The sequence below is a fragment of the Ambystoma mexicanum genome, chromosome 9 (genome assembly GCF_040938575.1).
Source record: "Ambystoma mexicanum isolate Mex_15411 chromosome 9, UKY_AmexF1_1, whole genome shotgun sequence".
Taxonomy (NCBI): Eukaryota; Metazoa; Chordata; class Amphibia; order Caudata; family Ambystomatidae; genus Ambystoma; species Ambystoma mexicanum.
This window is the reverse complement of record NC_090931.1, coordinates 447,829,106-447,853,881: the sequence shown is the minus strand read 5'-3', so window position 1 is coordinate 447,853,881 and position 24,776 is coordinate 447,829,106. Positions and strand designations below refer to the sequence as shown.

General features: G+C 45.8%; 1 protein-coding gene across 2 annotated transcripts in view; it reads right to left on the bottom strand.

Moving 5' to 3' along the window:
- Positions 1–24,776, bottom strand: part of DTX2 (deltex E3 ubiquitin ligase 2) — a 1,122,618-nt gene that overhangs the window by 912,698 nt on the left and 185,144 nt on the right. For both annotated transcript variants that reach the window (XM_069614954.1, XM_069614953.1), the window contains exon 3: positions 3,321–3,909. In XM_069614954.1, coding sequence (XP_069471055.1) covers positions 3,321–3,909 — 589 coding nt within the window. The remainder of the gene's footprint in view (positions 1–3,320; positions 3,910–24,776) is intronic.

The following is a 24,776-nucleotide window of genomic DNA, read 5'->3' as shown; positions in this document are numbered from 1 at the left end:
AAGCATCAACTTTTTTAGGGTCACGGTCTGGTGGGATTGATGGGTAAACTGATTGCCTAGTGGAGGTTGCAGCTTGCACCACTAGATTTTCAGGAGATGGACGTTTGGATAAATATTCTGGATCTGACAAGGCAGGTCTATATTTTGGTACCAGTTTCTTATTTACTGCTGCAATTGAATCTGGAGTATTCCAATTTGCCATTACTCTTTTTGTAGAGCCTTGTGGAATGGGAGAACAGGATCTTTTAAAGGACCCTCACTAAGGTGTCAGTCATGTCATCCTGGTTAAAATCCAGGGAAGCTGCTTTCCAACCCATAAAATCAATGACCCTTCCCATAAGATTTCTATAACTGGGATCAGCATGATCTGTGGGGTCTGATCTTTCAGAATCCACTTCAGGTGAAGTGTCTAAGCCACTTGCATTTTGGAGACAGTCATAAAGGTCTGTTATTTTAGACTGTGGGTCCACTAGTTGTTCAGGAACTTCCCCGACTCCAAATCTAACTCCAGCCGGAGTGACATCCTCTTCAGAGGAATATTCATCATATATAGAAGACATGGATCTAAAAAATCCCTGTCTTGGTTGTGGGTGGAAAGACTTTTCAGGCAAAGAAGGTGGACTTTGCCTAGGTATGGATAATGGCATCGACTTGGGTCTTCGTATCAAAGAAGACCTCGATAAAGGCATCGATAGGGTAGACGCTGAATTTGACGTGTCGAGGTAGACTTTGATACTGTCGAAGGAGGCTTCGATACAGCTAAAGGTATCAACGTCATTTTTGTCATAGGTCTCGATGTTATGGTTGTCAACTGTGTCGAGTCGAATTTTGGTTTCAACGTCGATGCCGATTCTGTTAGCCCTGATTTATGCACCAGAGGCTTAGACTTAGTGTAAGGCATCAAGGTACTTTCCCTTGAAGAAGCTCTCGACTCTTTTTCAACCCTTGCGTGTTTGGATCTTGATTTTCCTCTGTCACTTTTAGAGTGACTAGGGACATGATCCCCAAGCGGCAACTTCGAGGGAGTCTGGGCCCCTTTCTTAAATATTTTTAGCATCAAAGCCCTGAAGGCCTCCCATTTTTCTGGGGAATCGTGCTTTGAAGGGTAAGTTACTCTCCTCTCAGAAGAGGAGGAGGAGGAAGACGACCTATGACGTCGCTTTCTTGACTTTTTACGTCAAAGATGAGGAAGACTTCCTCAAACGACTTTCCGGTCTCGACCTCCTCGACTCATAACAAGATTTTCTACCGGATTCATCCGAATCCTTTTTGTCTTTTCGAAGACTTATATTTCTCCTCCCCCACCGCCAGCTTACCTCTGCGTTCCCCAAGAGCCTTATTTGACATGGCCTGACAGGACCCGCACTCATCAACCAAATGGTCTGGGCAGAGGCACCAGAGGCAATTCCGATGGGGGTCGGTTATAGACATCTCCTTGCCACACAGACATTTTTTTAACCCTGTCTTGGGTGTGGAGGGAGTTGAAGACGAAGACATCATCGAAGAAATTCTTGATGCGCCGTTCGTGACACGAAGCAGTTGCGTTGGAAAAACGGAAATGAGGTAACGGGCGCTGCTCGAGCCCTTTATACAGCGGATGACGTCGACGCCGGCCCTCGAGGGACTTCAACTCCGCGGTCTCGAACAGCGCCCCCTGGTGAAAAATCTTTCCGAAGCAGCTGAAGCTGGGATACGAATATCATAAGATGAGGAATACATGGGAGGACACAGTCCATTCGAAATACAGTTTGTAAGTGAAAGTGAAACGGTTTTCTTTTACCGAGGATTTCCAGCCTGACGATGGGGAATATTCATGAGCATGTGAATCCATGCCAGATCCAATGCTGGAGAACAATAGTTTTCACAGTAAAAAAAAGTCTGCATTTGTAGCATTTTAATGAAACAAAAAACATTCACGTACAACTTTTAAATATGTTCTCAATGAAGGGGACAGAATCTTAAAAAGGACAATTACGAATGGCCTTTTAGAAATATATTGGAAGTGAAAGTTTTAAAATCACACAACTGGAAGAGAGGGCATCTTTTGCACGTTCCTCGCACAGAGATAAAAATGTGTTCTGGGTCCGCTATGTAGCATCAGCACCAGTGACTTCAGTGCAACTGCTAAGGTTTACTTGCTGTTATACAATGTAGTATTACAAAATATGTTCAAGGTTAAACAGGAGCAGTTGCCAATGTTACCCCAAGTATTCCTCAGGCTGGCTTATGGGTGTTTCTTTTCCAATCATTTCACTCTGCACCATCTGATGAAGCCGTCCATGCAACTTTGAAAGCTAATGCATTATTCCATCTCTGCACAATATGTGCAATTATTAATAAAAAAGGTAGCATAACCGCTCACATTTTTTGTCTTTGCTCTTCCTTGGAGTAAACTGAAAAAATATCGTGGATATTTCATCACATGTACATACAAAATGTATGGGATCTGACAATCTATAGAATTAAAGTTACCTCATACGATGTGCTTTGTCCATTGAAAATAAATTGCTGCTTTCAGCAGTTCAACATTTTCCAACATCTAAACATTGTGTCAACACTCAAAGCAGTTATTTTAAAATATACAAGAACAGTGCTCCTAACTCTTTAAAAAAAATACATACATTAATACATAAATATGTGCAGCAAGGGTACCAGCCATGGCGCTTCCTGCACATGGGAAGTGAAACTCCAAGTCAACTGGGTACAGTTATTTACATATCGGACTTAAGTTCCAAGGTTAAATTCTCAGAATCTTATTCCCTTTGTCCTTTCTGAAGACCCTGAGCCAGAGGTTGTAAATCTGCTCTCTGTTCAACTTGTCCAATCCTTACGGTGTTAATACCAAATAAGTTATAAACATGCAGGCAAATGTAGTAAGAGCCAGTTTAAAATTGTGAAGCGGATGCAACACATTACAGATTCTGCATATTTGACTTTTGTTCCCAGCACCTGGGAAGAACAGCAAAGTACTTAGCTCATAATGAAGTGTCTCACTGGTCCTATGAATTGGGCAGTCATTAACCACTGTGAAAACCGCTTGCTAATTAATTAACCCATAGAGTATAACATGTGTGAGAACACATTGCGTTGCATTCTCCATTGACCTGGGCTATCCAGTCACCTGTATAATTGTCACACCCAATTGATAAAAAGCGTAACGCGTAGAAATGCAATTGTGACGGGAAGAGAGAAATTAATTCCTTAGTTTACGTACCCCAACGGTCACCTCCTAACCTCCAGCAACTCTCAAGGCTAAAGTAACAAAGGTTATCTTGACATGCTCACAGATAACTTATTCTGTGTTTGTGTACGTGCAGTACCTGGTCCCATTAGCAGCAGATGGTCCTGGAGCCGGAGTTACCAGTTGCGTCCCAATCTGACCAGATGTTGGCTTCGCCCACGTGATGTTGGTGTGCTGTTTGTATGCAGCTTTTGTCCCAGGCTTGTGATAGGGTACAAAACTAGGAGGACCCACTGTCATAGTCCGCCCAGAACTATGTGCAGCTGAAGATGCAGAGGGGTTCATTGTGGAGTGTCGAGAGCGACTAGGAATAGGTCCAACTCCATTGCTACCTAAACACTGGTGGCAGGTGCAGGCCAATGGCTTGTGCACAGACCCGGTGGCAGAGGTCACTGGATATGGAGTGTCAAAACGCCGTTGGATTCTTCTTTGGAACCTGGTTATCTTGTTAACCTGGACTGAAGAGGCAAAGTCAATGGTGTAGTGCAAACCCAGTGATGCAAGATCAACTGCCTGATGTCCACTGGCATAGCTGTCCTCCAGGAGTATGCAAAGGTTCATTTCATAAGCAGTCCATGATCCATCGTCACCCTGCCACTCCCATTGAATCCCCTTCCCAGGGGCAGAGTGCTGAGGGTAGATTTGCCGCCTGACATTTCGCATGGTTCCTAAATAGAAGCAAATGCAGAAATATGGGGGTTAATCAGCTATAGAAAGCAAGCTTTCAGGAAAAGCAGAGTGAAGACCATGGCAGAATCTTATCAACAAACATTTAAATCTTCCCCAGGGTAAGCTTTGGAGAGGATGACAACGATGCTGCATTATAGAGGTTGAGCATACTTCTGTGTCGACAAAGCAAGGATGGTGATTAGATCCTAAGGACATCTGGGTGTACCAGGTGAGGTTGGGCATTGTGAGTGAGGCGAAATTAATATATCCAGCCTACCGAGAACAATGTGGAAAAAAGGAGCACTTGCAAATACATTTGATACTATTAATGTGTACTGTTGTCATTTAGTATTTGTCATAACAGGGACATTCATAAATGCTTTGTTGTAGCCAACGGATGCACCACTGGCCAAATGCCGCCCAACTATTTTACACTAAAAGCAGTCCAAATCATGTACCGTTTTGCCCTGGAGAATTGCGTTTGCATTTTAATGGCAGTTTTCCAAGAAGTACTGGGAGGAAAAAATATTATAATTGCAAGAATGAAAATGACAACTGTGAATATTATTATGATGAAAATGTGGTTATTTTATGTTGGGTAAGGTTTCTGTTTGTAAACCGATTGCACAATGAATAACACAAATATGTAATTGAAACTAACAATAACTGCAACTCATAGGATAATCAGACTCTTTTTATTATGCTGCATTTTAGGAAAGCTTAGTCTTTTTATCCTCAAAGAATGAATAGGGCACATTACACAACGACCAACGTTTATTTAAGTAGCAAAGAAGTGTCAAAGTGTTTAACTGCTTATAAAACTACAGTTTTTTGGGGCTCATCTACCACCATAGGTTTATAGTTGCCAGGATATACCCTGATGCAGCTCCTATTTGGAAATTCACCAATGCAGTTTTTACAAAACTGGGATTAGGCAGCCAAAAAAAGATGACTTCCCTTTCTTCCTAGTCTCACAAATCTGCTCTCAGTCCTGGCTTGTCATTTAGAGAAACATAACGTAATGTAAAGAGGTCTTGTATCGTGCACCCCAGCCATTTAGGCAGCCTGGTTGCATTTGGTTTTTTAGTGAGATAGCGGGGAGGCAGTCAGATAACCCAAATGTGTTGAGCAGTCAGTATGTATCAGTCATGTGTGCTGTATTTTGGCAGTGCTACTTGTATGTGTGTTATCTGGCAAAGATAGCCCAAAATCTGGTAAATCACATTGCTGCGAGACTGGATCGGCCGTTGGCTTGCTTGCAAGTGTGTGTTCGTAATCGAGCTAATGACAATGCAGTTTTAAAGATTGCTGGGAGCTATTTAGCTCCTGCGTGTAGCCTCGAAGAGTCTTATTAGCTTGATACCAACAACTATCGAGGACTCCCCCAGACTAACTGGTGCCACACAAACAAACCCAGCCATTCCGATAAGCGGTGTAGTAGCCGGTCTACGGTGATAGTCGCCAGGCAGCGACATTTCCCAAATTTGCACTCGCACGAAAATTAACCACGTACCCAAAATGTTCTAGGACTGGAGTTAGAACAGTAATTAATACCCGTCCACGAATATGTGGGGTGGAGACTTTTAGCAGTGCCGGGGAGAAGAAAAAAAAAAACACCTACCTGCAGATTTTTCCCTGGGGACATTTTCACATAGAACCAACTAGCCACAATGTCTCGCTAGAAATAGGCAAACATACCCAACAAAAGAAAAATAGGGAGTAAAAATACAAGCAACAAAAAAATAGGAAACAGGCACATAGGAGGAGCCTGTCCCCCTTATTTCACAGAAACGGCTCCATGGATATGTCTGTATCAGTAGTACACAGAGTGCCACTAGAAGAAGCTTCTACTATAATTGCCTGATCTGAAGAGCTAAACATGTATATTTTAATGTGCATAAATTAGGTGCAAAGAAATACTACCCAAAAAAATTCTGTTTTACAGTTCACATTAGTTTACTCGCTTATAAAATACCCCCATTGGGAACAGGTCTACACAAGGGCCGACAAGTGGCTGTTAAGCTGTGGAAGACTGGTTGACTGGAGGACCGACCACACTGCCATCTGCGAGAGGAAGCTAGCGCTGATGGAAACGCGTGGAGCTCTGCATGTCTTTACACCCATAACGTTACATTCTTTGGCCCTGCCCCCTTCTCTCCCAGCAAGCCTATTTCTGGTCACTGTTTCGCGGACCCACGCACACAAGTGGCGACAAGTGGCTGTTAGGCTGTGGAAGACAGGTTGACTGGAGGACCGACAACACTGCCGTCTGCGAGAGGAAGCTCGCGCTGCATGTCTTTACAGTAAATATTTGACTTTGTTCTCCACTGGAACTCTATGTGGAATCCATCTGTGGACTCTACTCTTGATCCACGTGTACTCACCCACCATCATCTTTTTGCTTTTTTTCATTTCAGCCCATAATGTTACATTCTTTGGCCCCGCCCTCTTCTCTCCCGGCTTGCCTATTTCTGGTCACTGTTTTAGGCAGCCGCAAGCACGCACACACACACACACGCACACAAGTGGCTACAAGTGGCTGTTAGGCTGTTTGGTTGTGAGGTGAGTAGGGTTGGGGACTCACCCGCACTACTATAAATTGCTGCTGTTAGCATAACTGTACCCAACAGATTAGAGCACTTGGCTCTAATGTGGTTTTGTTTGGAGTACTTATATTTTCAGTTTTTTCAAAACAGCAATATAGGTGAATCCTATTATGGTACTTTTCTTTAGACACCTGTTGGTATAAACACTTATAACGAAGTGTACTAAGCTAGTGTGCTGTTTTCTGGCGCTATTCAGCCAGAGCTGGCGGGTTGGCACCCTAGGTTATGAACTATTGTTGATTAGAGTGACTCACCTTTTTGAATTCATATATCTGAGATCTACGTGCTAATTATCTGATGGGTGGCAGTAGGGGGAAACAGGTTACTTGTGTGACCCAACCAGGTTACTTGTATAACCCAACCTGATCTTAGCTCACCATGAGGAAGAATAAAATCCACCCGTTTAGGAAAGAACCCAGAGCTGATTTTTTCGCTGCGGGAAGTACGAGACGTGCAAGTCTCGCTAGGACAGCTGCTATGCCCCTGCCGGAGTCGAATGATGAGGAGGATGCTCTGCTGCAATGTGCGCAGGACTGCTCACTTGCAGAAAAAATAATTGAGGATACGGCTGACCCTTCCCAATCACTGTTTATGGAGGAATAGGCCACATGGCTTATCAAGGATAAATACGACAGGGGTTATTCTTTGGAAGACTTATGTAAACCTAAGACTCCTTCCAACTATAATTATCCCTTTGTTACCCCCAATATTTTTCTATCGAAGGAGCACCCCTCGGAACATAATGTTAATATGATATGATATGATATGATATTTGTAACGCGCCTATACACAAGTGTTTCAAGGCGCGACGAGGCAGGGAGGGAGGGAAACAAGGGGAAGACAGACAAACGATCCTACTAGGCCAGGTGTCATTCAGATCGCGCAAGTGCAGAGGTAAGGGGAAAAGGAGAAAGTGCAGGGGGAGGAGGTGGGGGGGAAGTGCGGTACAAGGTAAGTAGCGTAAAAATAAATAAATAATAAATAATAAATAAAAGGGCCAGCTGGTGGCAAAGTGCGAGGTAAGTGCAGAGCAAGTGCTGGGAAGGGGGCTGTAGGGATGCAGTGACAGTCCCACAGTGCAGGGGGAGCCAGGGAGGCAGTGCAAGTGGAGAGTGGCTGGGACCTGGACCGAGGTCGCTGAGAGTGGCTCAGATGCAGGTTTAGTGCAGAATTCAGTGGGGAGTTAAGCAGGTTTAGCAGGGGAGAGGGAGAGAGAAGGCAGAAGCGAAGAGGAAGGTTTTGAGGTGCTTCCGGAACCGGAGATGGTTCTCCTCAAGTTTCAGGGAGGCAGGAAGGCTGTTCCAGAGGGAGGCCCCTGCTGCGGAGAGAGATCTACCCCCAGCTCGTTGCTTCGAGAAGCGGCTGACCATGAGGGAGTTGGAGAAGGATGAGCGAAGGGCTCGTGAAGGAAGATATTTAGGAAGAGAGAGTTGAAGGTATTTAGGCCCCAGGCCCCAGAAGGCCTTGTGGACAATGCAGAGGGTTTTGAACTTAATCCTCGCAGCCACTGGGAGCCAGTGAAGAGATTTCAGTCCTGGAGAGATACGGTCCCTGGGCTTGAGGCCAAGGACAAGTCTCGCAGTTCTGTTCTGGATAAGTTGCAGAGGGCGGAGAGTGGAGGCAGGCAGATTAAGATAGAGGCTGTTACAGTAGTCCAGCCTTGAGAGAACCAGGGCTCGGGAGACAGTGAGCTTCTGGGGGAAGGAGAGGAAGGGAAGAATACCTCTGAGGAGGTGCAGCTGGTAGTGTGACTTCTTAGAGACGTCAGATATATGAGGAGAGAAGGAGAGTGTGGAGTCGAAGATGACCCCAAGGTTTTTAGCCTTGCAGGTAGGGGCAGGAAGGGGGCCAAGGGAGGCCGGCCAGAGAGCTGCAGGGAAGGAGGGAGTGGGTGTGCCGATGAGTAGAATCTCAGTCTTACTGGCGTTAAGGCAGAGGTCATTGGCGGCACACCATTCCTGGATAGCAGACAGACAGTCGGAGATGAGGGAAGGAGAGGAGGAGGCCGAGGGTAGCCTGAAAATGAGCTGGGTATCGTCCGCATAGCACTGGAAGTAGGGGCAGAGAGCGGCGATGCGGTGGGCAAGGAGTGCCAGATACTGGTTGAAAAGCCAGGGAGAGAGGTTGGATCCCTGGGGGACACCACAGGTGGAGAAAAAGATGTCAGAGAGGAAGGAGCCCATTTGGACCTGGGAGGGTCGACCGGAAAGGAAAGAGGTCAGCCATGCCAGAGCCTGACCAGTGATACCCAGGTTATCACGGAGACGGTTGAGCAGGATGGCATGGTTGACAGTGTCAAAGGCAGAGGAGAGATCGAGCAGAATGAGAACACAGGGAGTGTTGGAATCGAGGTTCAGGAGCAGGTCCTCACGGATGTTCAGGAGAGCAGTTTCCGTGCTTCGGGCCGCTCTGAAGCCGGATTGATGGTCATGAAGATTACCAACAGATTCAGCATGGAGGTTAAGCTGGGAGATGGCCAGTTTCTCCAGGAGCTTGCCCAGGAAGGGAGTGATGGAGATTGGGCGATAGTTGGCCGGGCAGGAGGGGTCGGAGGAGGGTTTCTTGAGGAGGGGGTGCACAAGGGAGTGCTTGAGGGGGGATGGGAAGACTCCAGAGGCGAATGAGTGGTTGCAAAAGGCAGCCAAGGCAGGAGCCAGGGAGTCGATGTGGTCCTTGATGGTTTTGGAGGAACAGGGGTGAACCTGTTTAGACGAGGCTTTCATAGATCGGACTTGTCTGGAAACCTCATCAGCAGAAAAAGGTGGAAAAGCAGAGAAGGAGGGCGGAGGGGAGGCTGCAAGAGAGCAAGAGGAAGGGCCGGGAAGAGAGGGAGGGAGGAGAGAGGAGGAGAGCGAGGACAGGATGTCCTGAGTTTTTGAGATGAAGTGCGAGGCCAGTGCGGTGCAGAGGGCCTGGGAGGGGACAGGAGAGGTAGAGACTGCAGCAGGGTTGGCCAGCTCCTTGCAGATTTTAAAGAGTTCGGCCGAGTTGTTAGATGCCTCAGAGATGCGGGCTTGGATAAGGGCTCTCTTCTTGGTGAGAACGGAGAGCCGGTATTGCCTTTGGAGCAGGCGGCAGGCCAGTTTGTCAGAGGATGAGCATGAAGCACGCCATTTCCTCTCTGCCACCCTGCACTTGCGTTTTAGGGTGACGAGATCCGAGTCATACCAGGAGTTACATTTGGCTTTGGGCTTCAGGCGGATTCTCATGACGGGGGCAAGGATATCGAGAGTATCAGATATAGAGGAATAGAGGATGGAGAGGGCTGTGTCAGGGTGGGAGTCAGCCGAGGGGGGAGGAGGGGGCGAGAAGGTAGCAGCGAAAGCCTCAACTGACACGCGCTTCATGGGTCGGATGACCGAGAAGGTGGGTGGCAATGACGAGGGTGGCTTTGCCTGTGGGGTAGGGAGGGAGAGGTGGGAGGATAGGAGAAAGTGATCACTCCAGGAGAGAGGAGTGGAGAGAGGGAGGGAGAGGGGAAGGTCAGAAGAGATCAGAGCATCCAGAGTGTGCCCTGCAGAGTGAGTAGGCCCAGAGGGGAGGATAGAGAGTGAGAGAGAGTTGCAGAGTTCGCGAAAGAGACCAGTGGGGGGACAGGAGGCATCGAGGTGGATGTTGAAGTCACCGAGAAAGAGGAGTTGGGTGGTTGAGGACAGGAGTGAGGAGGAGAGGTCAGCCCACTCAGAGAGGAAGGATGAAATTTGACCAGGTGGCCGATAGATAGTAGCCACGGTAAGGGAATGGCTAGGAGAGAGAGAGAGTCGGCAGACAAGACATTCAAAAGAGGAGTAGGTCTGCGTAGGAGTGACAGTGGCAGGAATCCACTCAGGGAAGATAAGGGCAACACCACCCCCTGAGCGGTTTGGCCTAGGCATGGAGAGGATCTTGTAGCCGTCAGGTAGGAGTGTGTCGAAGCTGGTGGCAGAGCTGGCAGTGAACCATGTCTCAGTGAGACCGAGGACGTCGAGGTCCAGTTCCTCAAGAAGGCGACAGATATCAGAGGAGTGCTTGATGGCAGAGCGAGAATTTAGAGTGGCAATGTGGAGAAGGTTGCCACCCTTGAAAAACTTCCGGGGAGGGGTACAGATCAGAGGTACGCCCTGCGGAGGTGTTAGAGAAGGAGTTGAAGAGGGAGCAAGAGAAGGGGCAGGGAGGGAGGGGAGAGGCAAGGTAGCCGAGGACAGAGGAGGGGGGACAGCGGGAGCGGAGAGGAAGTTGATGAGGCGTGGGAAGCGTCTATCAAAGAGGTGAAGGTTGGCCTGCGGGCCTTGGACCAAGACGGTCCCGTTAGCATAGACATTAATGATGGCCTTAGAGGAGTGGAAAGGGGCCAAGAGGACATCCCAACGGGTGCCACCATTAATGGGAGAGGAGGAGAAAGGAGAGAGCACAGCGACCATGTGAGGGGTCCATAGGTCAGGTGAAGGCACGAAAAAGAGAATGTCAGTAAGAGTTTCCCTGGAGCAGGCGCTCGTGTAGGTGTCAGCGATAGGGAGGCCTGGGTTGGAGACCAGGATGTCCTTTTTAAACTTTTTCCTACCAGATTTAGTGAGGAGAGCAGGATAGTCAATAGAGAAGCAGTTAGAGTAGATAGGCGAGATAGAGAGCACCATGGAGAAGGAGGGGAGGCGGATGACACGAGTATGCAGACAGGAAGTGAGTGGAGGGCACTAGTTTACCACAATGCAGAGCAAACAGTAATGCGTAGTAGGTCAAGGCCACCTAAGTTTGAGAATCCTGCGAGGGGAGAAAAGCACCCTAGTTTAACAATAAAATGGAATAGGGGGGCGAGGCATCATGCGGATGAGGTGAGCAAGGTGAGGAGGGGTGGGCCGGAGAACAGGTGGAACTGGCGCCTGGCGTCCCCTGCGGACACCTGCAGACACACAGTCGCCCTTGGCCTGGGGCCCTTAGCCGCAGGGGCTGCCGGGCAGAGGGCTGCCCAGAAGGGGGGAGGTTATAGGCAGAGGGAGAGGAGGGGGGGGGGTGTGGGCGGGCAGGGAGGCGGGGAGGGAGAGGAAGACCAGGAAGTGGGAGGGGGGAGCAGGAGGAGGCCAAAAACACCGCGCTAGGAGCGCGAACAAACAATTCTACTTTCTTTTTCTTCCTGTTCAAAAAACACAAAGCACAGAACTCACGGAGGCCCAGGCAGGGCTTTCCAGGCCTGCTGATCCCCTCAGGCCACCGGCGACCGCTCTCCACGCTCAGCTGGAGAAAAGAAGCGAGCGTGGGGAACGGCCGTCGAGTAGGCCAGAGGGGAGGCAGGCACACACCCAATCAGAGGGGGGGGTGGGCGGGCAGGGAGGCGGGGAGGGAGAGGAAGACCAGGAAGTGGGAGGGGGGAGCAGGAGGAGGCCAAAAACACCGCGCTAGGAGCGCGAACAAACAATTCTACTTTCTTTTTCTTCCTGTTCAAAAAACACAAAGCACAGAACTCGCGGAGGCCCAGGCAGGGCTTTCCAGGCCTGCTGATCCCCTCAGGCCACCGGCGACCGCTCTCCACGCTCAGCTGGAGAAAAGAAGCGAGCGTGGGGAACGGCCGTCGAGTAGGCCAGAGGGGAGGCAGGCACACACCCAATCAGAGGGGGGGGTGGGCGGGCAGGGAGGCGGGGAGGGAGAGGAAGACCAGGAAGTGGGAGGGGGGAGCAGGAGGAGGCCAAAAACACCGCGCTAGGAGCGCGAACAAACAATTCTACTTTCTTTTTCTTCCTGTTCAAAAAACACAAAGCACAGAACTCACGGAGGCCCAGGCAGGGCTTTCCAGGCCTGCTGATCCCCTCAGGCCACCGGCGACCGCTCTCCACGCTCAGCTGGAGAAAAAGAGTAGAGCTAAAGTAGCTAGCAGTAGGGTCAGACATCTCAGCCATGTTGGGAATTTTTAACAGATTGATCCCGCTTGAATTACGCAAGCAGACGGCTGTATTAACCAAACTAACAAGTGATGTGATAGAGCTGCCAAGTAGATTGGGAGAAGCACTCCAGTCCCATGTAAAAAAGGGCGACCCTGTAAAAATCCCTACAAAGAAGGGTGCTGAGGCTATCGTAAAGACCCTCGATGGCTATGCGGACACAAGAGAAAAAGGGGCTATTTTAATAATTTCAGAAACACAGGGAGAGGAAGGGGCCCTGAACGCTCCTACTAATGGTTGTAATGTAGAGGGAGCGAATGAGGAGATGGGGGCGGGGGGGAAGCAAACCCGAAGAATCGGCTGGAAGGAAACCAGAATAAGGGTGATACGGATGGTAACTATCAAATAAAAATGTCAAGACAGGGAAAATAAATAGCCGAACAGAAAAGAAAAACCGACCCAAACAAGAAATCAAGAAAATTCCTGAGGGACTCGGATCTCAAACACACTATGCAAGAAGCAATTGAAGAGGCGGCGGTGTTGGCAAGCCCAAAGGAAAGGGCCCCTAAGGCCAAGCCCGTTGCATGTTTACCACGTCCTACCAAGGAAACTACAGACCAAGCCTCGCAGAGAGTATTTTCTGAGGGGGATTATACACTGTTTGACGCTATGAAAAAGAAAAGGGACAACATCTATGAGATCTTTAAAAATCCGATCTTAGCGACTATTGGTTCGGAAACAATCAACCCCACAATTGAGTGGGGGTTCAAACACGGTAATAACCTTTGTACGGTCTTAGACCCGAAAGACAAGGCGATTCAACCTACTCTCAACATGCCTGCCCGTATTGACCCTCTTAAGAAGGAAGAGAGAATTACTGTTAATACAGGCCTTGGTCATAAAGAGTGGAAAGACTCGAACACGGCTTGTATTATTTTGACTATAGGGTCTGACCACACAACAAGCCAAGAATTAAGCGGCGATACATTGATCCCAACCGAAAGTATAGAAATGCCCATAGGCCATGTTAAGGTTGGCCCACAGATTAAGGAGGACGAATTGAGATGCATAGTCCTCAAGGTGCTTGCGTAAAGTCTAAATCCACCAGAGGGCAAGTTAGACTCGGGGAATAGGGGTTCCCTAAACATACCAACTTGTAGCAATGTTAGCAAAAGGTTTGGTCAAAAGGACACATCGTACAAGGCTCTGGGTGTACATGAGGGTGCATATATGGATGGTGGGGATCACTCACAGATGGTATCAACGAACTATGATACAGACTTAAGAAAGCCCTCAAACCCAGAACTACCTGGCCTTATCCTTAGATCGTTATTTAATGATACTGGTAATATATCTTTGAATAGACCATACATGCTGTCCTTATTTGCTACAATCCCCGAGCTGAGTTTAATCACCTCAGCGGACATATACCAGGTTCATTTCATACACAAAGTTCGATATGATTATGTACGTCCGATTATACCCTCTCCCCTAGTGAGGGCATTACTGCTGAAAGAAGCTGAAACACTTCAATGCAGAAGCTTTGATATTTTTGCATAAAGCCCTCAGATCCCTACTGGCGAGGCAAACGCACAAGGAAGGCTGAATGGGGTACCTACGAAACCAACAACGAGAGGTTGAACCCTAACCAGGAACCCAATTCTGAAAAACAGGATTGGAGATGGTTGGCCCCGTCTCTGCGTGAATCCATTGACACGCTGAAACAGTTAGGCAAACCGCTTTAGTTTACAGAATAGCTTGAAGCTTCTGAGCTGGAACTCACGTGGGTGCTACAGCTTATTGAATAATGAGAAGCTGATGTTGGAATTATCTCAGTTTGATTTTGTTCTTATTCAAGAATCATGGGCACACGAGAAATTGTGTTAGGAGGAATACAAAGTGTCTGTAATTTGTGCATATGGTGAAAACAAGGGACGCCCTAAGGGTGGGCTCATTATAGCATCCAAAGACTCTAATCTATTGGTCAAAACAGGTGAATTGTGTTCCTCACATTTTTTCTTGTTTGTGTCCTTTTTGGTAGGGGACTAAAGACAGGGTACACCCCTACTTATTGTGAATGTATTTTGGAACCCCAGTGAACAGACTGATTTACAATTGGAGAACGAGCTAACTAACCTTGGAGTTCTAATTGAAGCGTGGATCATGAGAATCCAGGAGGTCAACATGTTATTGAAGGCGATATGAACGCAGATTGCTCGATTGACTGTGTGACAGGGGATGTGATATACTCCAGTCTGGGAGCTCAGACCACAGTGGGTGGGAATGCCAAACAGAGGAAGGTTATGGATCCACTTTGGCAAGTTATGGGGGCTCGATGTACTGCATAATGATCATTATACATGGAAAGCGAGGGTATGTGTGTCGATAATAGATTACGTCTTTCTATCCAGTGAATTGGGCAACCGCCTGGTGAAATTCGAAGTTAAGGAGTCACCCTCCAGCAATCATTGTATGCTCACTCTTAAAATAGCTGTGAATTTTCAGTACAAGGTGGGCAAGGTTTACAACGAAGGGGTAATGTTTAATACAAAGGGACAAACAAAAAAACTAAAATTTTCCGCGACCATGGTCAGAGATTTTTACATGCTTTCCCATGATCAACGGGTGGATAGCTACTCAGCGATAAATAGAACTAATATATGAAAGCTGGAGGCCAATTCACTTAAATCGGACGATAGAGTTCATATCCACCATACAGAGAGGTGCACGATCGTAAAAATCTTTTAAGGAAAGAATTACGGCACTTACACAAACAAGGGTAATCTGAGATCAATATGCGGACTATGAAAAAAATAATTAAACAAAGCTACAGAAATTGGATGATTAACCACAGAGGGCGTAGAGTGCAGTTGGATGGTGATGCCATGCTACAATCTCTGAGGGGGCGTTAATTCCTCTAACTTTTGGAGCCTGATTAACGGTTTAGAACGTTCACAGAAATATCTGAATCTAAACCCCATTACCGAATATGTCTGGTTTGGCCACTTCTCTAGTCTTTACAAGAGTGGAGAGGTGAAGGAGGGGATTGGGGTAGACGAAAAATTGAAATGGTTGTTGGATCACGCTGTGGAAAGTATTGCGGACCTAATCAAAAGATCTAAAAACTCGAGAGCCCCAGGTCCTAATAATTTATCTAACAGAATATTAAAGTCTAATCCGCTGACATGGGCTAGAATATTATACTTCCCATTTGAGAACATTCTGAGAACTAAATTATCCCACTTTCATGGAGGGTATCTATCGCCCTACCAGTGTTCAAAAAGGGGTCTCGAATGTGTCCATCGAGTTACAGGCCAATTGCCATAGCTGACCCTGAATCCAAACTGTTTGCCTCTCTGCTGTTGTTAGATATCCAGAAGTGGATCCAGACCAGCCAAATCTTGGACCCAAAACAAATAGGTTTTAAGAAGAACATTGGTACTGACTGTGGAGGTTTAATTCTAAAATGTTTATCGGACAAATCAATGAAAATGGGAGCAAGGCCGACATTCATTGCATCAATGGACCCAAGTATGGCCTTTGATCTTGTTGATAGTCACACTCTATGGCAACGGTTAAGAGACCTTGATGTGCCAAGGCACCTTCTAGACATTGTGATTGCCCTCTACTCAGATACAAAGTTAAGGGTTAGACTAGACTCTGAAGGTCGACTTTCATCGGAATTTGTAATCTCCAACGGTCTTCGTCAAGGGTGCATTCTAGCCCCAACGATATTTAACCTGCACGTTAATGGGCGAGAGGCAGCGTTGGCCAATAAAGGCCTAGTTGCTCCCAAACTTAACAACACAAGTTTTTCATGGATGGCCTATGCAGATGATTTCTTATTGATGAATAATACTAAGGTGGGTTCTACAGCGTCTAATAAAGAAGTTTAAAATCTTCATATCGAAGCTATCACTCAAAATAAACCCGGTAAAGACAATAATTGTTCGGTTTGGTAAATCCAATAAGCAGCAAAGTGCTTTTACCTGGTTTTGTGAAGGCAAATCGATCAAATCGCAACAAGCTTTTAAATATTTGGGTTACTGCTTCTCAGGGGTGGGCTCAAATGCTGTAATCAAAAGCCAATTAAAGTTGAAAGCGGAAGTCGCAATAAGACAAATGTGTTCCATTGAAATGAAATTCTGCAAGTTTCCCATGCTACCCCTGAGGGAATTCTATATCATGAAGGTGGTCCAGAGACTTGTTTACGGTTTAGAACTGTTTGCATATAAATTTACTGATTATTTGAAGATTTGGGAGGGGAAAATTTGGAGGAATGTGTTATTTTTTTCTACCGAAATGCATACCGATTGAACTCATACGTTATGAATTGGGGTTGCAATCTCTTAAAACTCTGGTTATTTGGAAAAGGATGTGCCTTTGGAAAAATGTAAAATATCAAGAGAAGGGGAACTGTACGCATGTGCAGGCAATTCCTTTCATAAATATTCTGCAAAATGAGATGGTTACATGTTTAAGAAATGTGGGGATGTCTGTTACAACAATGCTAAATAAACCGGCTAAAATAAAAGCAAGCCTTGATTGGCACAACACTGAATAGAATTTTAGAGACGAAACTTTACAATCAGGCTTGCTCGACATGGAAATGGGAGCCAGCAATAGAAGGATACCTTAAGAAGTATCCGAGTAAGAGGTTGCAAAACTACTTCATGAGTGTCAGGTTTAACGTGATACAAACTAATCAAATTAAGACTATAAGAAGTAAATGCTTCGAAGACTGGCAATGGTGTAGATTTTGCAAAGTTGAGGGGGGGGAGTGGAATCGCTTCAACATATTGTACTTATCTGCCCAGCAATTTTGAGTCAAAGGATTGCTTATTTTGCACAATTTGTACATACTACTGTAACCGTCAGAGAATTCATTAGGTGATGAATGTTACATGAGAACTCAACTATTTTAAGCATACGTGTAATGTCATTTCTGAGAAATGTTTGCGACTTGAGCTAAATAGTTATTTTTTTTCTGTTGTGATAAGGCGATTTAAACAGACAGCTGTAACGTAAGAATGTTGTGACTTTTTTTACTAAAATCTTGTTGTTTTAAAGTATTTGGAGAAATGTGCATTATAGAACTGATACTACGTTTCAGAAGTTCGTAATTTGTTTTCCTTTTAAGTGTAAAACGGTTGAGCTATTGTCTCTTTTCTGTTTTGGAATTGTCTGTTTTGAAATTGTTCGTATTTTGTAAAGGTTTATAATAAACCAAAAACAAATGAAGGAAAAGAAATACCCCCATTGGGAACAGGTCGATATTTTACTCCCTTAAAATAATTTCAGTGCCACCTTCAAAAATAGGAAGAAAAACGCCAACTTCAAAATCTTATATGGAGCACTGAACATACCAGTATGCAACATTAACTTGTGTGTTTGGGAATGTGTACAACGGAGCATTAGGACACATGTAGAAGACATTTAAAGACGAACCATTAATTTATTCTTTTTTAATTGTTCAAACCTAACCCAAGGGCATTGCATCAACAAGGCGCAGAACAAACAAGAAATAGAAAAACATTTAAAAAGGAAAATCACATCACAAAATGATTTAGGGAACAGGAAGGTCTTAAGACCTTTACAAAAAAGTGCCAAGGAAGGGACCAAATGCATAGAAGATGGCCAAAAGTCCAAAATATAGGAAAAGTAACTGAAAGTGCCTGTGTGTAGGTTTCGGATAGCCTTACCCGAGGGCTGCTTAGCCGAAGAACGTCTTTACTGCCTGTCAATTTAAGGCCACAAGCTACTTGAAAATGTTCTGCCAAATAGGATGGCTGACGAAGCACAAGAATCTTTTAGGCAAAAGAGCTCAGTTTTAAATTAATCCTATCGTATAAGGGAAGCCAATGTACATAGTGAAGAACTGGGGCGATAGTCATATTTCTGCTTCCTGGTTACAAGTCGGGTGGCTGCATGAAAAGCTGATTAAAGAGTTCGAAGAGCACGAGTTGCTCCCAATAAGATGCTAAAGTAAAAATAGTTCTGCTGAAAAACAAAGTTTTGATTTTCCAGCACTGTAGTCCGTTTCCCACTTCCATCGTGGGAGGAGGAGTTCTGCGACCTGCCCTGCTGCCACTTTGTACAAAGAGGCCAGTCTAGTGCTGACCGTGTCGCAGACAAGAAGTGGCCCAGAAGTGGTTAATGGTGGTTCGTGGTGGGACTGCCTGCGTCGGAGGCGGAGAGCGCGGCTGATTGGTAAGTCTGTGTTCAGAGCGTGTGGCAGAAGACCAACTCCCCGCTAACGTGACTGACTATACCCATGGCCCGATTTCCCTGAGTTATCTGCAAATTTTGGGATATTTGACTTACTTGCAGCATATGGAAACCTCTGCATCAAGTCACAACTTGCTATTTATCCTAGCCCCCACAGCCTACCAAAAGTTTTACGCTGGAAGGCAGTGACTTCCCCGCAGCCCCTACCCCACTCATCTGCACGGAGGAGAGAGGCTGTCATCTACACCTCGTACGACCCCGTACATAGTTTGTTCGCTCTGCGGCAGAGTGATCTGCTTGAGTGACACCTCAAAACACTGCAAAGCAGGGAAAATCATTTTCTATTTGTTGGAACCTTCGGCGCCATCGGAACTGAACTAATTGCTCTCTACCTTCTTGGTTTTCCCCCGCCAACTGCCCCAAGTTCTATGGGTCAGAAGTCTGGCTTGTCAGGTTATTTGCATTGGGGAGTGGGTGAGAACCAGTCCAGGACCCTTGGGGCCTAACCCGCTAAAACACGGCAACCAAGCCTTATACTGCTTGATCTCCAGATGGGGACTATAACAGGCCCCTAAAGCTGTCTGGTGTTTCCTGCCCACCGGTTGATTTCTTGCTGGTTTCTTACATCTTTGAGTTTATTCATTAGCGAGTGTTGATTGTGATTTTTATAATTCATCTTCTGCCCTACAAGGCCCACAAGGCCCCACTCGCTGCTTCTGCCATGCTGTTGTCTTCTTGTTCTTTTTATAACACAAGCGGCTAACAATTTTATTGCTCCTAGTTTCTAAAAGTTTTAATAGCTTTTTACACATTTTTAACAACTCTTTAACAGTATCTTATTTCTATCTTTCAATATCGGTGGGTCTGCTTTTATCGGCACAGTTTACATTTTAGAGTTGGGTTTCTACCGCTATGATATAGGATAGTTATTCGGTCTCAGGTGCTGAGGTACTTAAAAGCCCCATTTTACAGGTGGGAACCCTGCCCTGATTGATGAAGTGCTAGGGTACTTTTATTTTCCAACCCTGAAGGACCGTCTCCTAATAATTCGTATTTTGCACCTATCTGCATCACTTTCACACCATCTATACATCCATTTGCACATGCTACTAAACTCATACCAAGGGTAACTTAACTGGAGGGGCGGCCCACTACAGACACAGGACTATGGGCTATGAATGGGTTTATACCAAGGTTTTATTTTTGTCCTGGCTGTGAAAGTCAAAAGTTGCAACTCATTTCGATGCAAATTGACTCAACTGTGTAGTACAAATCCAAGGCAAACACTACTTTTTGCCTAGTCCTGGACATACGTACATTAAACAAACACGCACTCTTGTTTTAGTAATATCTAGTGCAGCTTTATATATTGCTGCCACATTTATTATTTAGCGTAGTAGCGGGATAGCTTAGCTATTTTCCTATGTAAAGGTATGCAATTCAAATGCAAAAGAACAGTGGACAGTGAGTACAGAAAGAAATAGTCCACAAAGCTTCTTACATACTCCAAGAAAATCAAATTAGTACAAGGACATGCATCTCATAACAAATAAGAACAGGAATACACCTACATGGATAATATTCTAATACATGTTGGTATCCTAACAGTACATTATAATCTCGAACCGATGTTAACAACCAGGTAGAGCATATATGTTGTCGCTACTCTAGGATGAAATACCTTGGGTAGGTCTGCCAAAGCCAGGCTAAAGGGCGACCCTATGGAAGGTCGACGTCAAGAAAATGAATCATCATTCACAAAGTTCTAAAAGTGGGACACGGGGGCACCTGATGGTGCCCTGGTCCTCGGACGTTTCGGCTTTGTGTAGGTAACATCCTTCTTCTGGAGCCAAGGCGTGGTCTCCCCAACAAAATGTGAAGGGGAAGTAGATTAAAAGATGTGTTTAAAAGGGACTGCAGGGTGCAGTTGGTGTTTTAGAGGTACAATACATGTATACACAGAAACACCAAAAATAAATTAAATAGCTAGTTAACAGATTTCTGGTACTCCACTGACCTTACAATGGACTGGGTCCTAGGTGTGCGCCTTCAGGCTAGTGGTTGGTAATGATGCGAAACAAAAACAGGGTGCCTTTAATACACACGTTTTCACAATAGTGGGATGGATCTGGAGACAAAGGGAAATCGGTCTGTCTGAGATTGGCATCTGGGTGCAACCTGGTACACTAGTGTAAACAGTAAAAATGCAGTGCCCTAAGATTTTGATACATAACAACAAGTACCTTCAGGTCATGGTATGCGGTGTACTTGGCACAGTTTTCTTCACTATAGGGCACTTAGTGTGCACAAGCTGCTTAGGTAGCTGGATTCATAATACCCCAGCAGAAATACCAGCGTATATCTGGATGGAAAAGAAGAAAAATGAAGAAGAAAAGAGACAGCGCGAAAGCTATTTTATTAAAGAATGGCCTGCCGGAATGGGGGAGAGGTATGTCCTTGGGAGCCCAAACGGAGCTCTTACCTCAATCTGTGGTCTCAGAGATCCCTGCGGATGGCGTGTGTCCCAGAGCTCGACACTAGCGAAATGAAGCAGTGTGTCGGGGGACTGCGCGTGTGTAAAAGGGAATAGTGGTTTCCTTTTGTGCATGCGTCGGCTTGGAACTCTTCCCGTAGCCATGGGAATGAGTGAGACACAACAGAGGTGAGTGTAGCGAGAGCTCAACCAACGTTAATCGTGCCATAAGTGTGGAAAGAATAGTAAATACGGCTTGCGGCTCAATTAGAAGTGGAAGAGGCTGTGTCTGAGAAGGTTGTATGTGCAGCAGCCTGGTTAGCCTGATTTTGCTTATATGTAGGACAGTAACACCCTTGATTATCCCTGCATGATGGTGTAGTGTAGGCAGTGGGTAGAATTATAGTACAGAACAGAGTATCTGATAAAAATAGCGAGGCGGCATGGATATGCGGTTAGCCACCTACAAATTGACAGAGGGGGGAGCTACGCTAAATGTGTAAACTGAGAATGGCGCAGGCTAATATAAAGCAAGTTCAAAGGATGGGTATTATTGTGAATAAAGCTGTGCCTAAATGTCGGTTACTGTGGGCTGCCCGCGCATCTGTATAGGTGCCTGGTGTAAATACAAAATCCCACTGGCTCCTTGCCATGCAAGGAGACTGAATAAGGCAGTTTGACTACTGAAGGTGTTCAGACGTATCAGGCTAATTTAAAGCATGTATATGAGTTGGTACATATTGTGAATAGTGCAATAAACTGGATTAAGGGCAGTCAGTCGGTCAAAGCGGGCTGGCTGAGCAATTGTGTAGGTTACATTGGGTAAACATCAAGATGCAGCTGCATTCTTAACCTGTAAGGAGGCTGAATGAGGCAGTAGGATGGCTGGAAGTATTCTGGTGCACGGGCCAGATAGTTGTGCCTTATTAAGTCCTGTGGATATTGATTTAAGTTTAAACATCCACCAGGATTCCTTGAAGTTCAAAGAGTTTGTAGTGTTGCTAGTGTTGAGCACTTTGTCAACCACCCACCATACGAAATTGTCTGGACCATGCTGGAATTCAAGGAAGTGCGATACAAGTGGAGCGGAGTGAGATTTGGACCAAATTCTTGATCTGTGCTTGCCAATTCTTTTATGGATGGATCTGGAGGTCTGACCCGCGTAGCGTACTCCACAAGGGCATTCAATGATGTAGATGACGTTGCATGATTTACAGTTCGAGAAGTGGCGTAATTTCCATTCCTTACTCCCTATGTAAAAAGAGTTCATTTTTCTCGTCAATTTGCATGCTGTGCAGTTACAGCATGGATGAAGACCATGGATTTCTCTTAGATTCTACATGGAAGATCTGGTGTTGCTTTTGCTCATCCTAGCATGAATGAGTATGTCTTTCAGATTCTTAGATCTTTTTAATGCCATTCTTGGTATTGGTTCATTAGGCAGACTTAGTTGTACCAAAGGCCAGAATTTTCTTATCGTGCCTTTGAGTTTGGTAGTATTGGGTGTGAATGTTGTTGCACACGTCATGATGTCTTCTTTAAGGAGCGTCCTGTGTTTTGGGTGAGAGTAGTGTTTCTCTGGGCGTGAATCTTGCCCTCTTTTGTGTGTTTTTTAACAGTTTCTTTGGATAGCATTTTGTTGTCAATTTATCCTGAAGTACTGATGCATGGCTTTAGAATTCTGTGATGTCTGTATAGTTCCTTCGGACCCTTAAAAATTGACCATAAGGGAGGTTGTCCCTCAGATTTTTAAGATGATGACTTTTATAATGCAAGACAGTGTTCTGGTCTGTCTCTTTTTTAAACGTAGTGCATTCCAGTTTGTAATTTTTAGGTCGGATTGTGAGATCCGGGAAATTGATGGCCACATTGCTGCTGTTTATGGTAAACTTGATCTCTTCAGTACAGCTGTTAATCCAGTTGAAAAAGACTGTAAGGGTGTTATTCTCTCCTTTCCAAATATAGATAATGTTGTCAATATAACGATGCTATAACATTATGTTGTCATTAAATGGGTTAGAGATGTTTAGTACATAGTTGTATTCATATTCGGCCATAAAAATGACAGCCATGCTGGGAGCAAAAGCTGCCCGCATTGCTGTACCACAGATTTGTAGGTAAAAGGTATCATCAAATTCCCAAAAATTGTTAGTGAGTGCCATTTCCAATAGTTCCACTATGAAATTTGTGGGACTCTTTTTTGCGTCATATAATGAGTAAGTGTTACGCTCACCTGGACCCCACAGGGGTGTCGATCGGACCCGGACAGCTGCGGTCTCCTTCAACGTGATGCGTAGTGCAGAGATGACTGTCTGGACTGGCCCGCCTAGTCTTGTCTGCTGGACCGAAGAAGTATTTTCCTGCAAGTGGAGACAGGGATTAACCACCTGTGGGTTTTAGTGATGGCCTCCCAACTGTTCTCGCTCTCCCCCACTAATCACCTCCGATATCCACTTGGTAACCTCACCTTATGTTCGTAAAAGATGAGGTCTCCATCCTGCGTGTCTTGCAGGGGCGCGTAGATACCAGTTACTTCACTAGTTTGAAGGCGTTGGGAGAGTTCCGGTAAGTATTGACTCTGAAGTCCCTGGCGGTATTGGTAATTATCATCAAGTTCAAAGAGTTAAATGTGCCCGATGTTCACTCTTGTCCCCTTCCTTCCTTAAGTTGCAACTGAGTTCGTGAGAAGAAGGTCTCGTAGCTGCTGCTGGCGTTCAGGTAAGAATCTGTGTTACCCAACGCTGTCCGGTAACTATTGCATGCGTTAACGTGTTGTTTTTCTCCCTATTTTCAGATGCGGCATATGAAAATGTGGAGAGTTATGGAATAATACCGCCGGTGGTAAATCAGGTAAGTCTATGGTGGTAAGAGGTTCTATTTGTTGATTCCCTTGGCTGACCTTGTTTTTTCTTGTCCCCCCTAGGTGCCGGATTACGGCGAAGAAATGATGGAGACAGTGCCGGATCGAAAGATGCTGTGAGAACTGGCGAGTACAGTGCCGTGCTGGAGCTGGCGAAGCAACACGTGCAGGACTGATGTACTTTCCAGGTCCGGAGATGAAATGGTTCCGGAATTAGGTGAGGAATTTGAAATAAGTTTGTTTTCTAACCTTGTCCTTTTCTTCCTCTTTATTCTAGGAGCTCCGGATTTGAGGCGGGCGTGGCAGAAGACTGGATGCTGGCTGCAGGCACGGTCAGCGTCACGCTGCTGTATGCAGAATAACGCGAAGCATGTGCTGCTGTTCGGGTGTGGTTTAAATAGCCTCCAAAGTAGTTCCAGGTAAGAAGTTCCCTAGAGCCACGCCCGAGTAAAAAATAGTCCCTGTAACAAAATAGTCCCATCCAGGCCTCATGTAGGCTTGGACTCTTTTGCAGCATGGTCTGCATCAGGTAAGTAAAGTCTATGAGCCTGGCGCCTACGGCGCCAGGACTGATATCTATGCTGAGCCTGGCGCCTAAGGCAAGAAGGGAAGGATAGGACAACTATGGCACACCCTAGTAAGGAAAAATATTTGTAAATGGTAAGAGTCAACTTGGATACTGGGTGTTTGGAAAATTTGCTAATCAAGTATGAGGTGCAGAGGAGAGAGGGGCAACCATGACACCTTGGTTGCACAATATAATGAAGAGAATATAAGTTCCCAGGCCGGGAACTTACGTCCCCTGCACACTATCTAATATCTGGAATACCAGACCAACAATTAGATATAT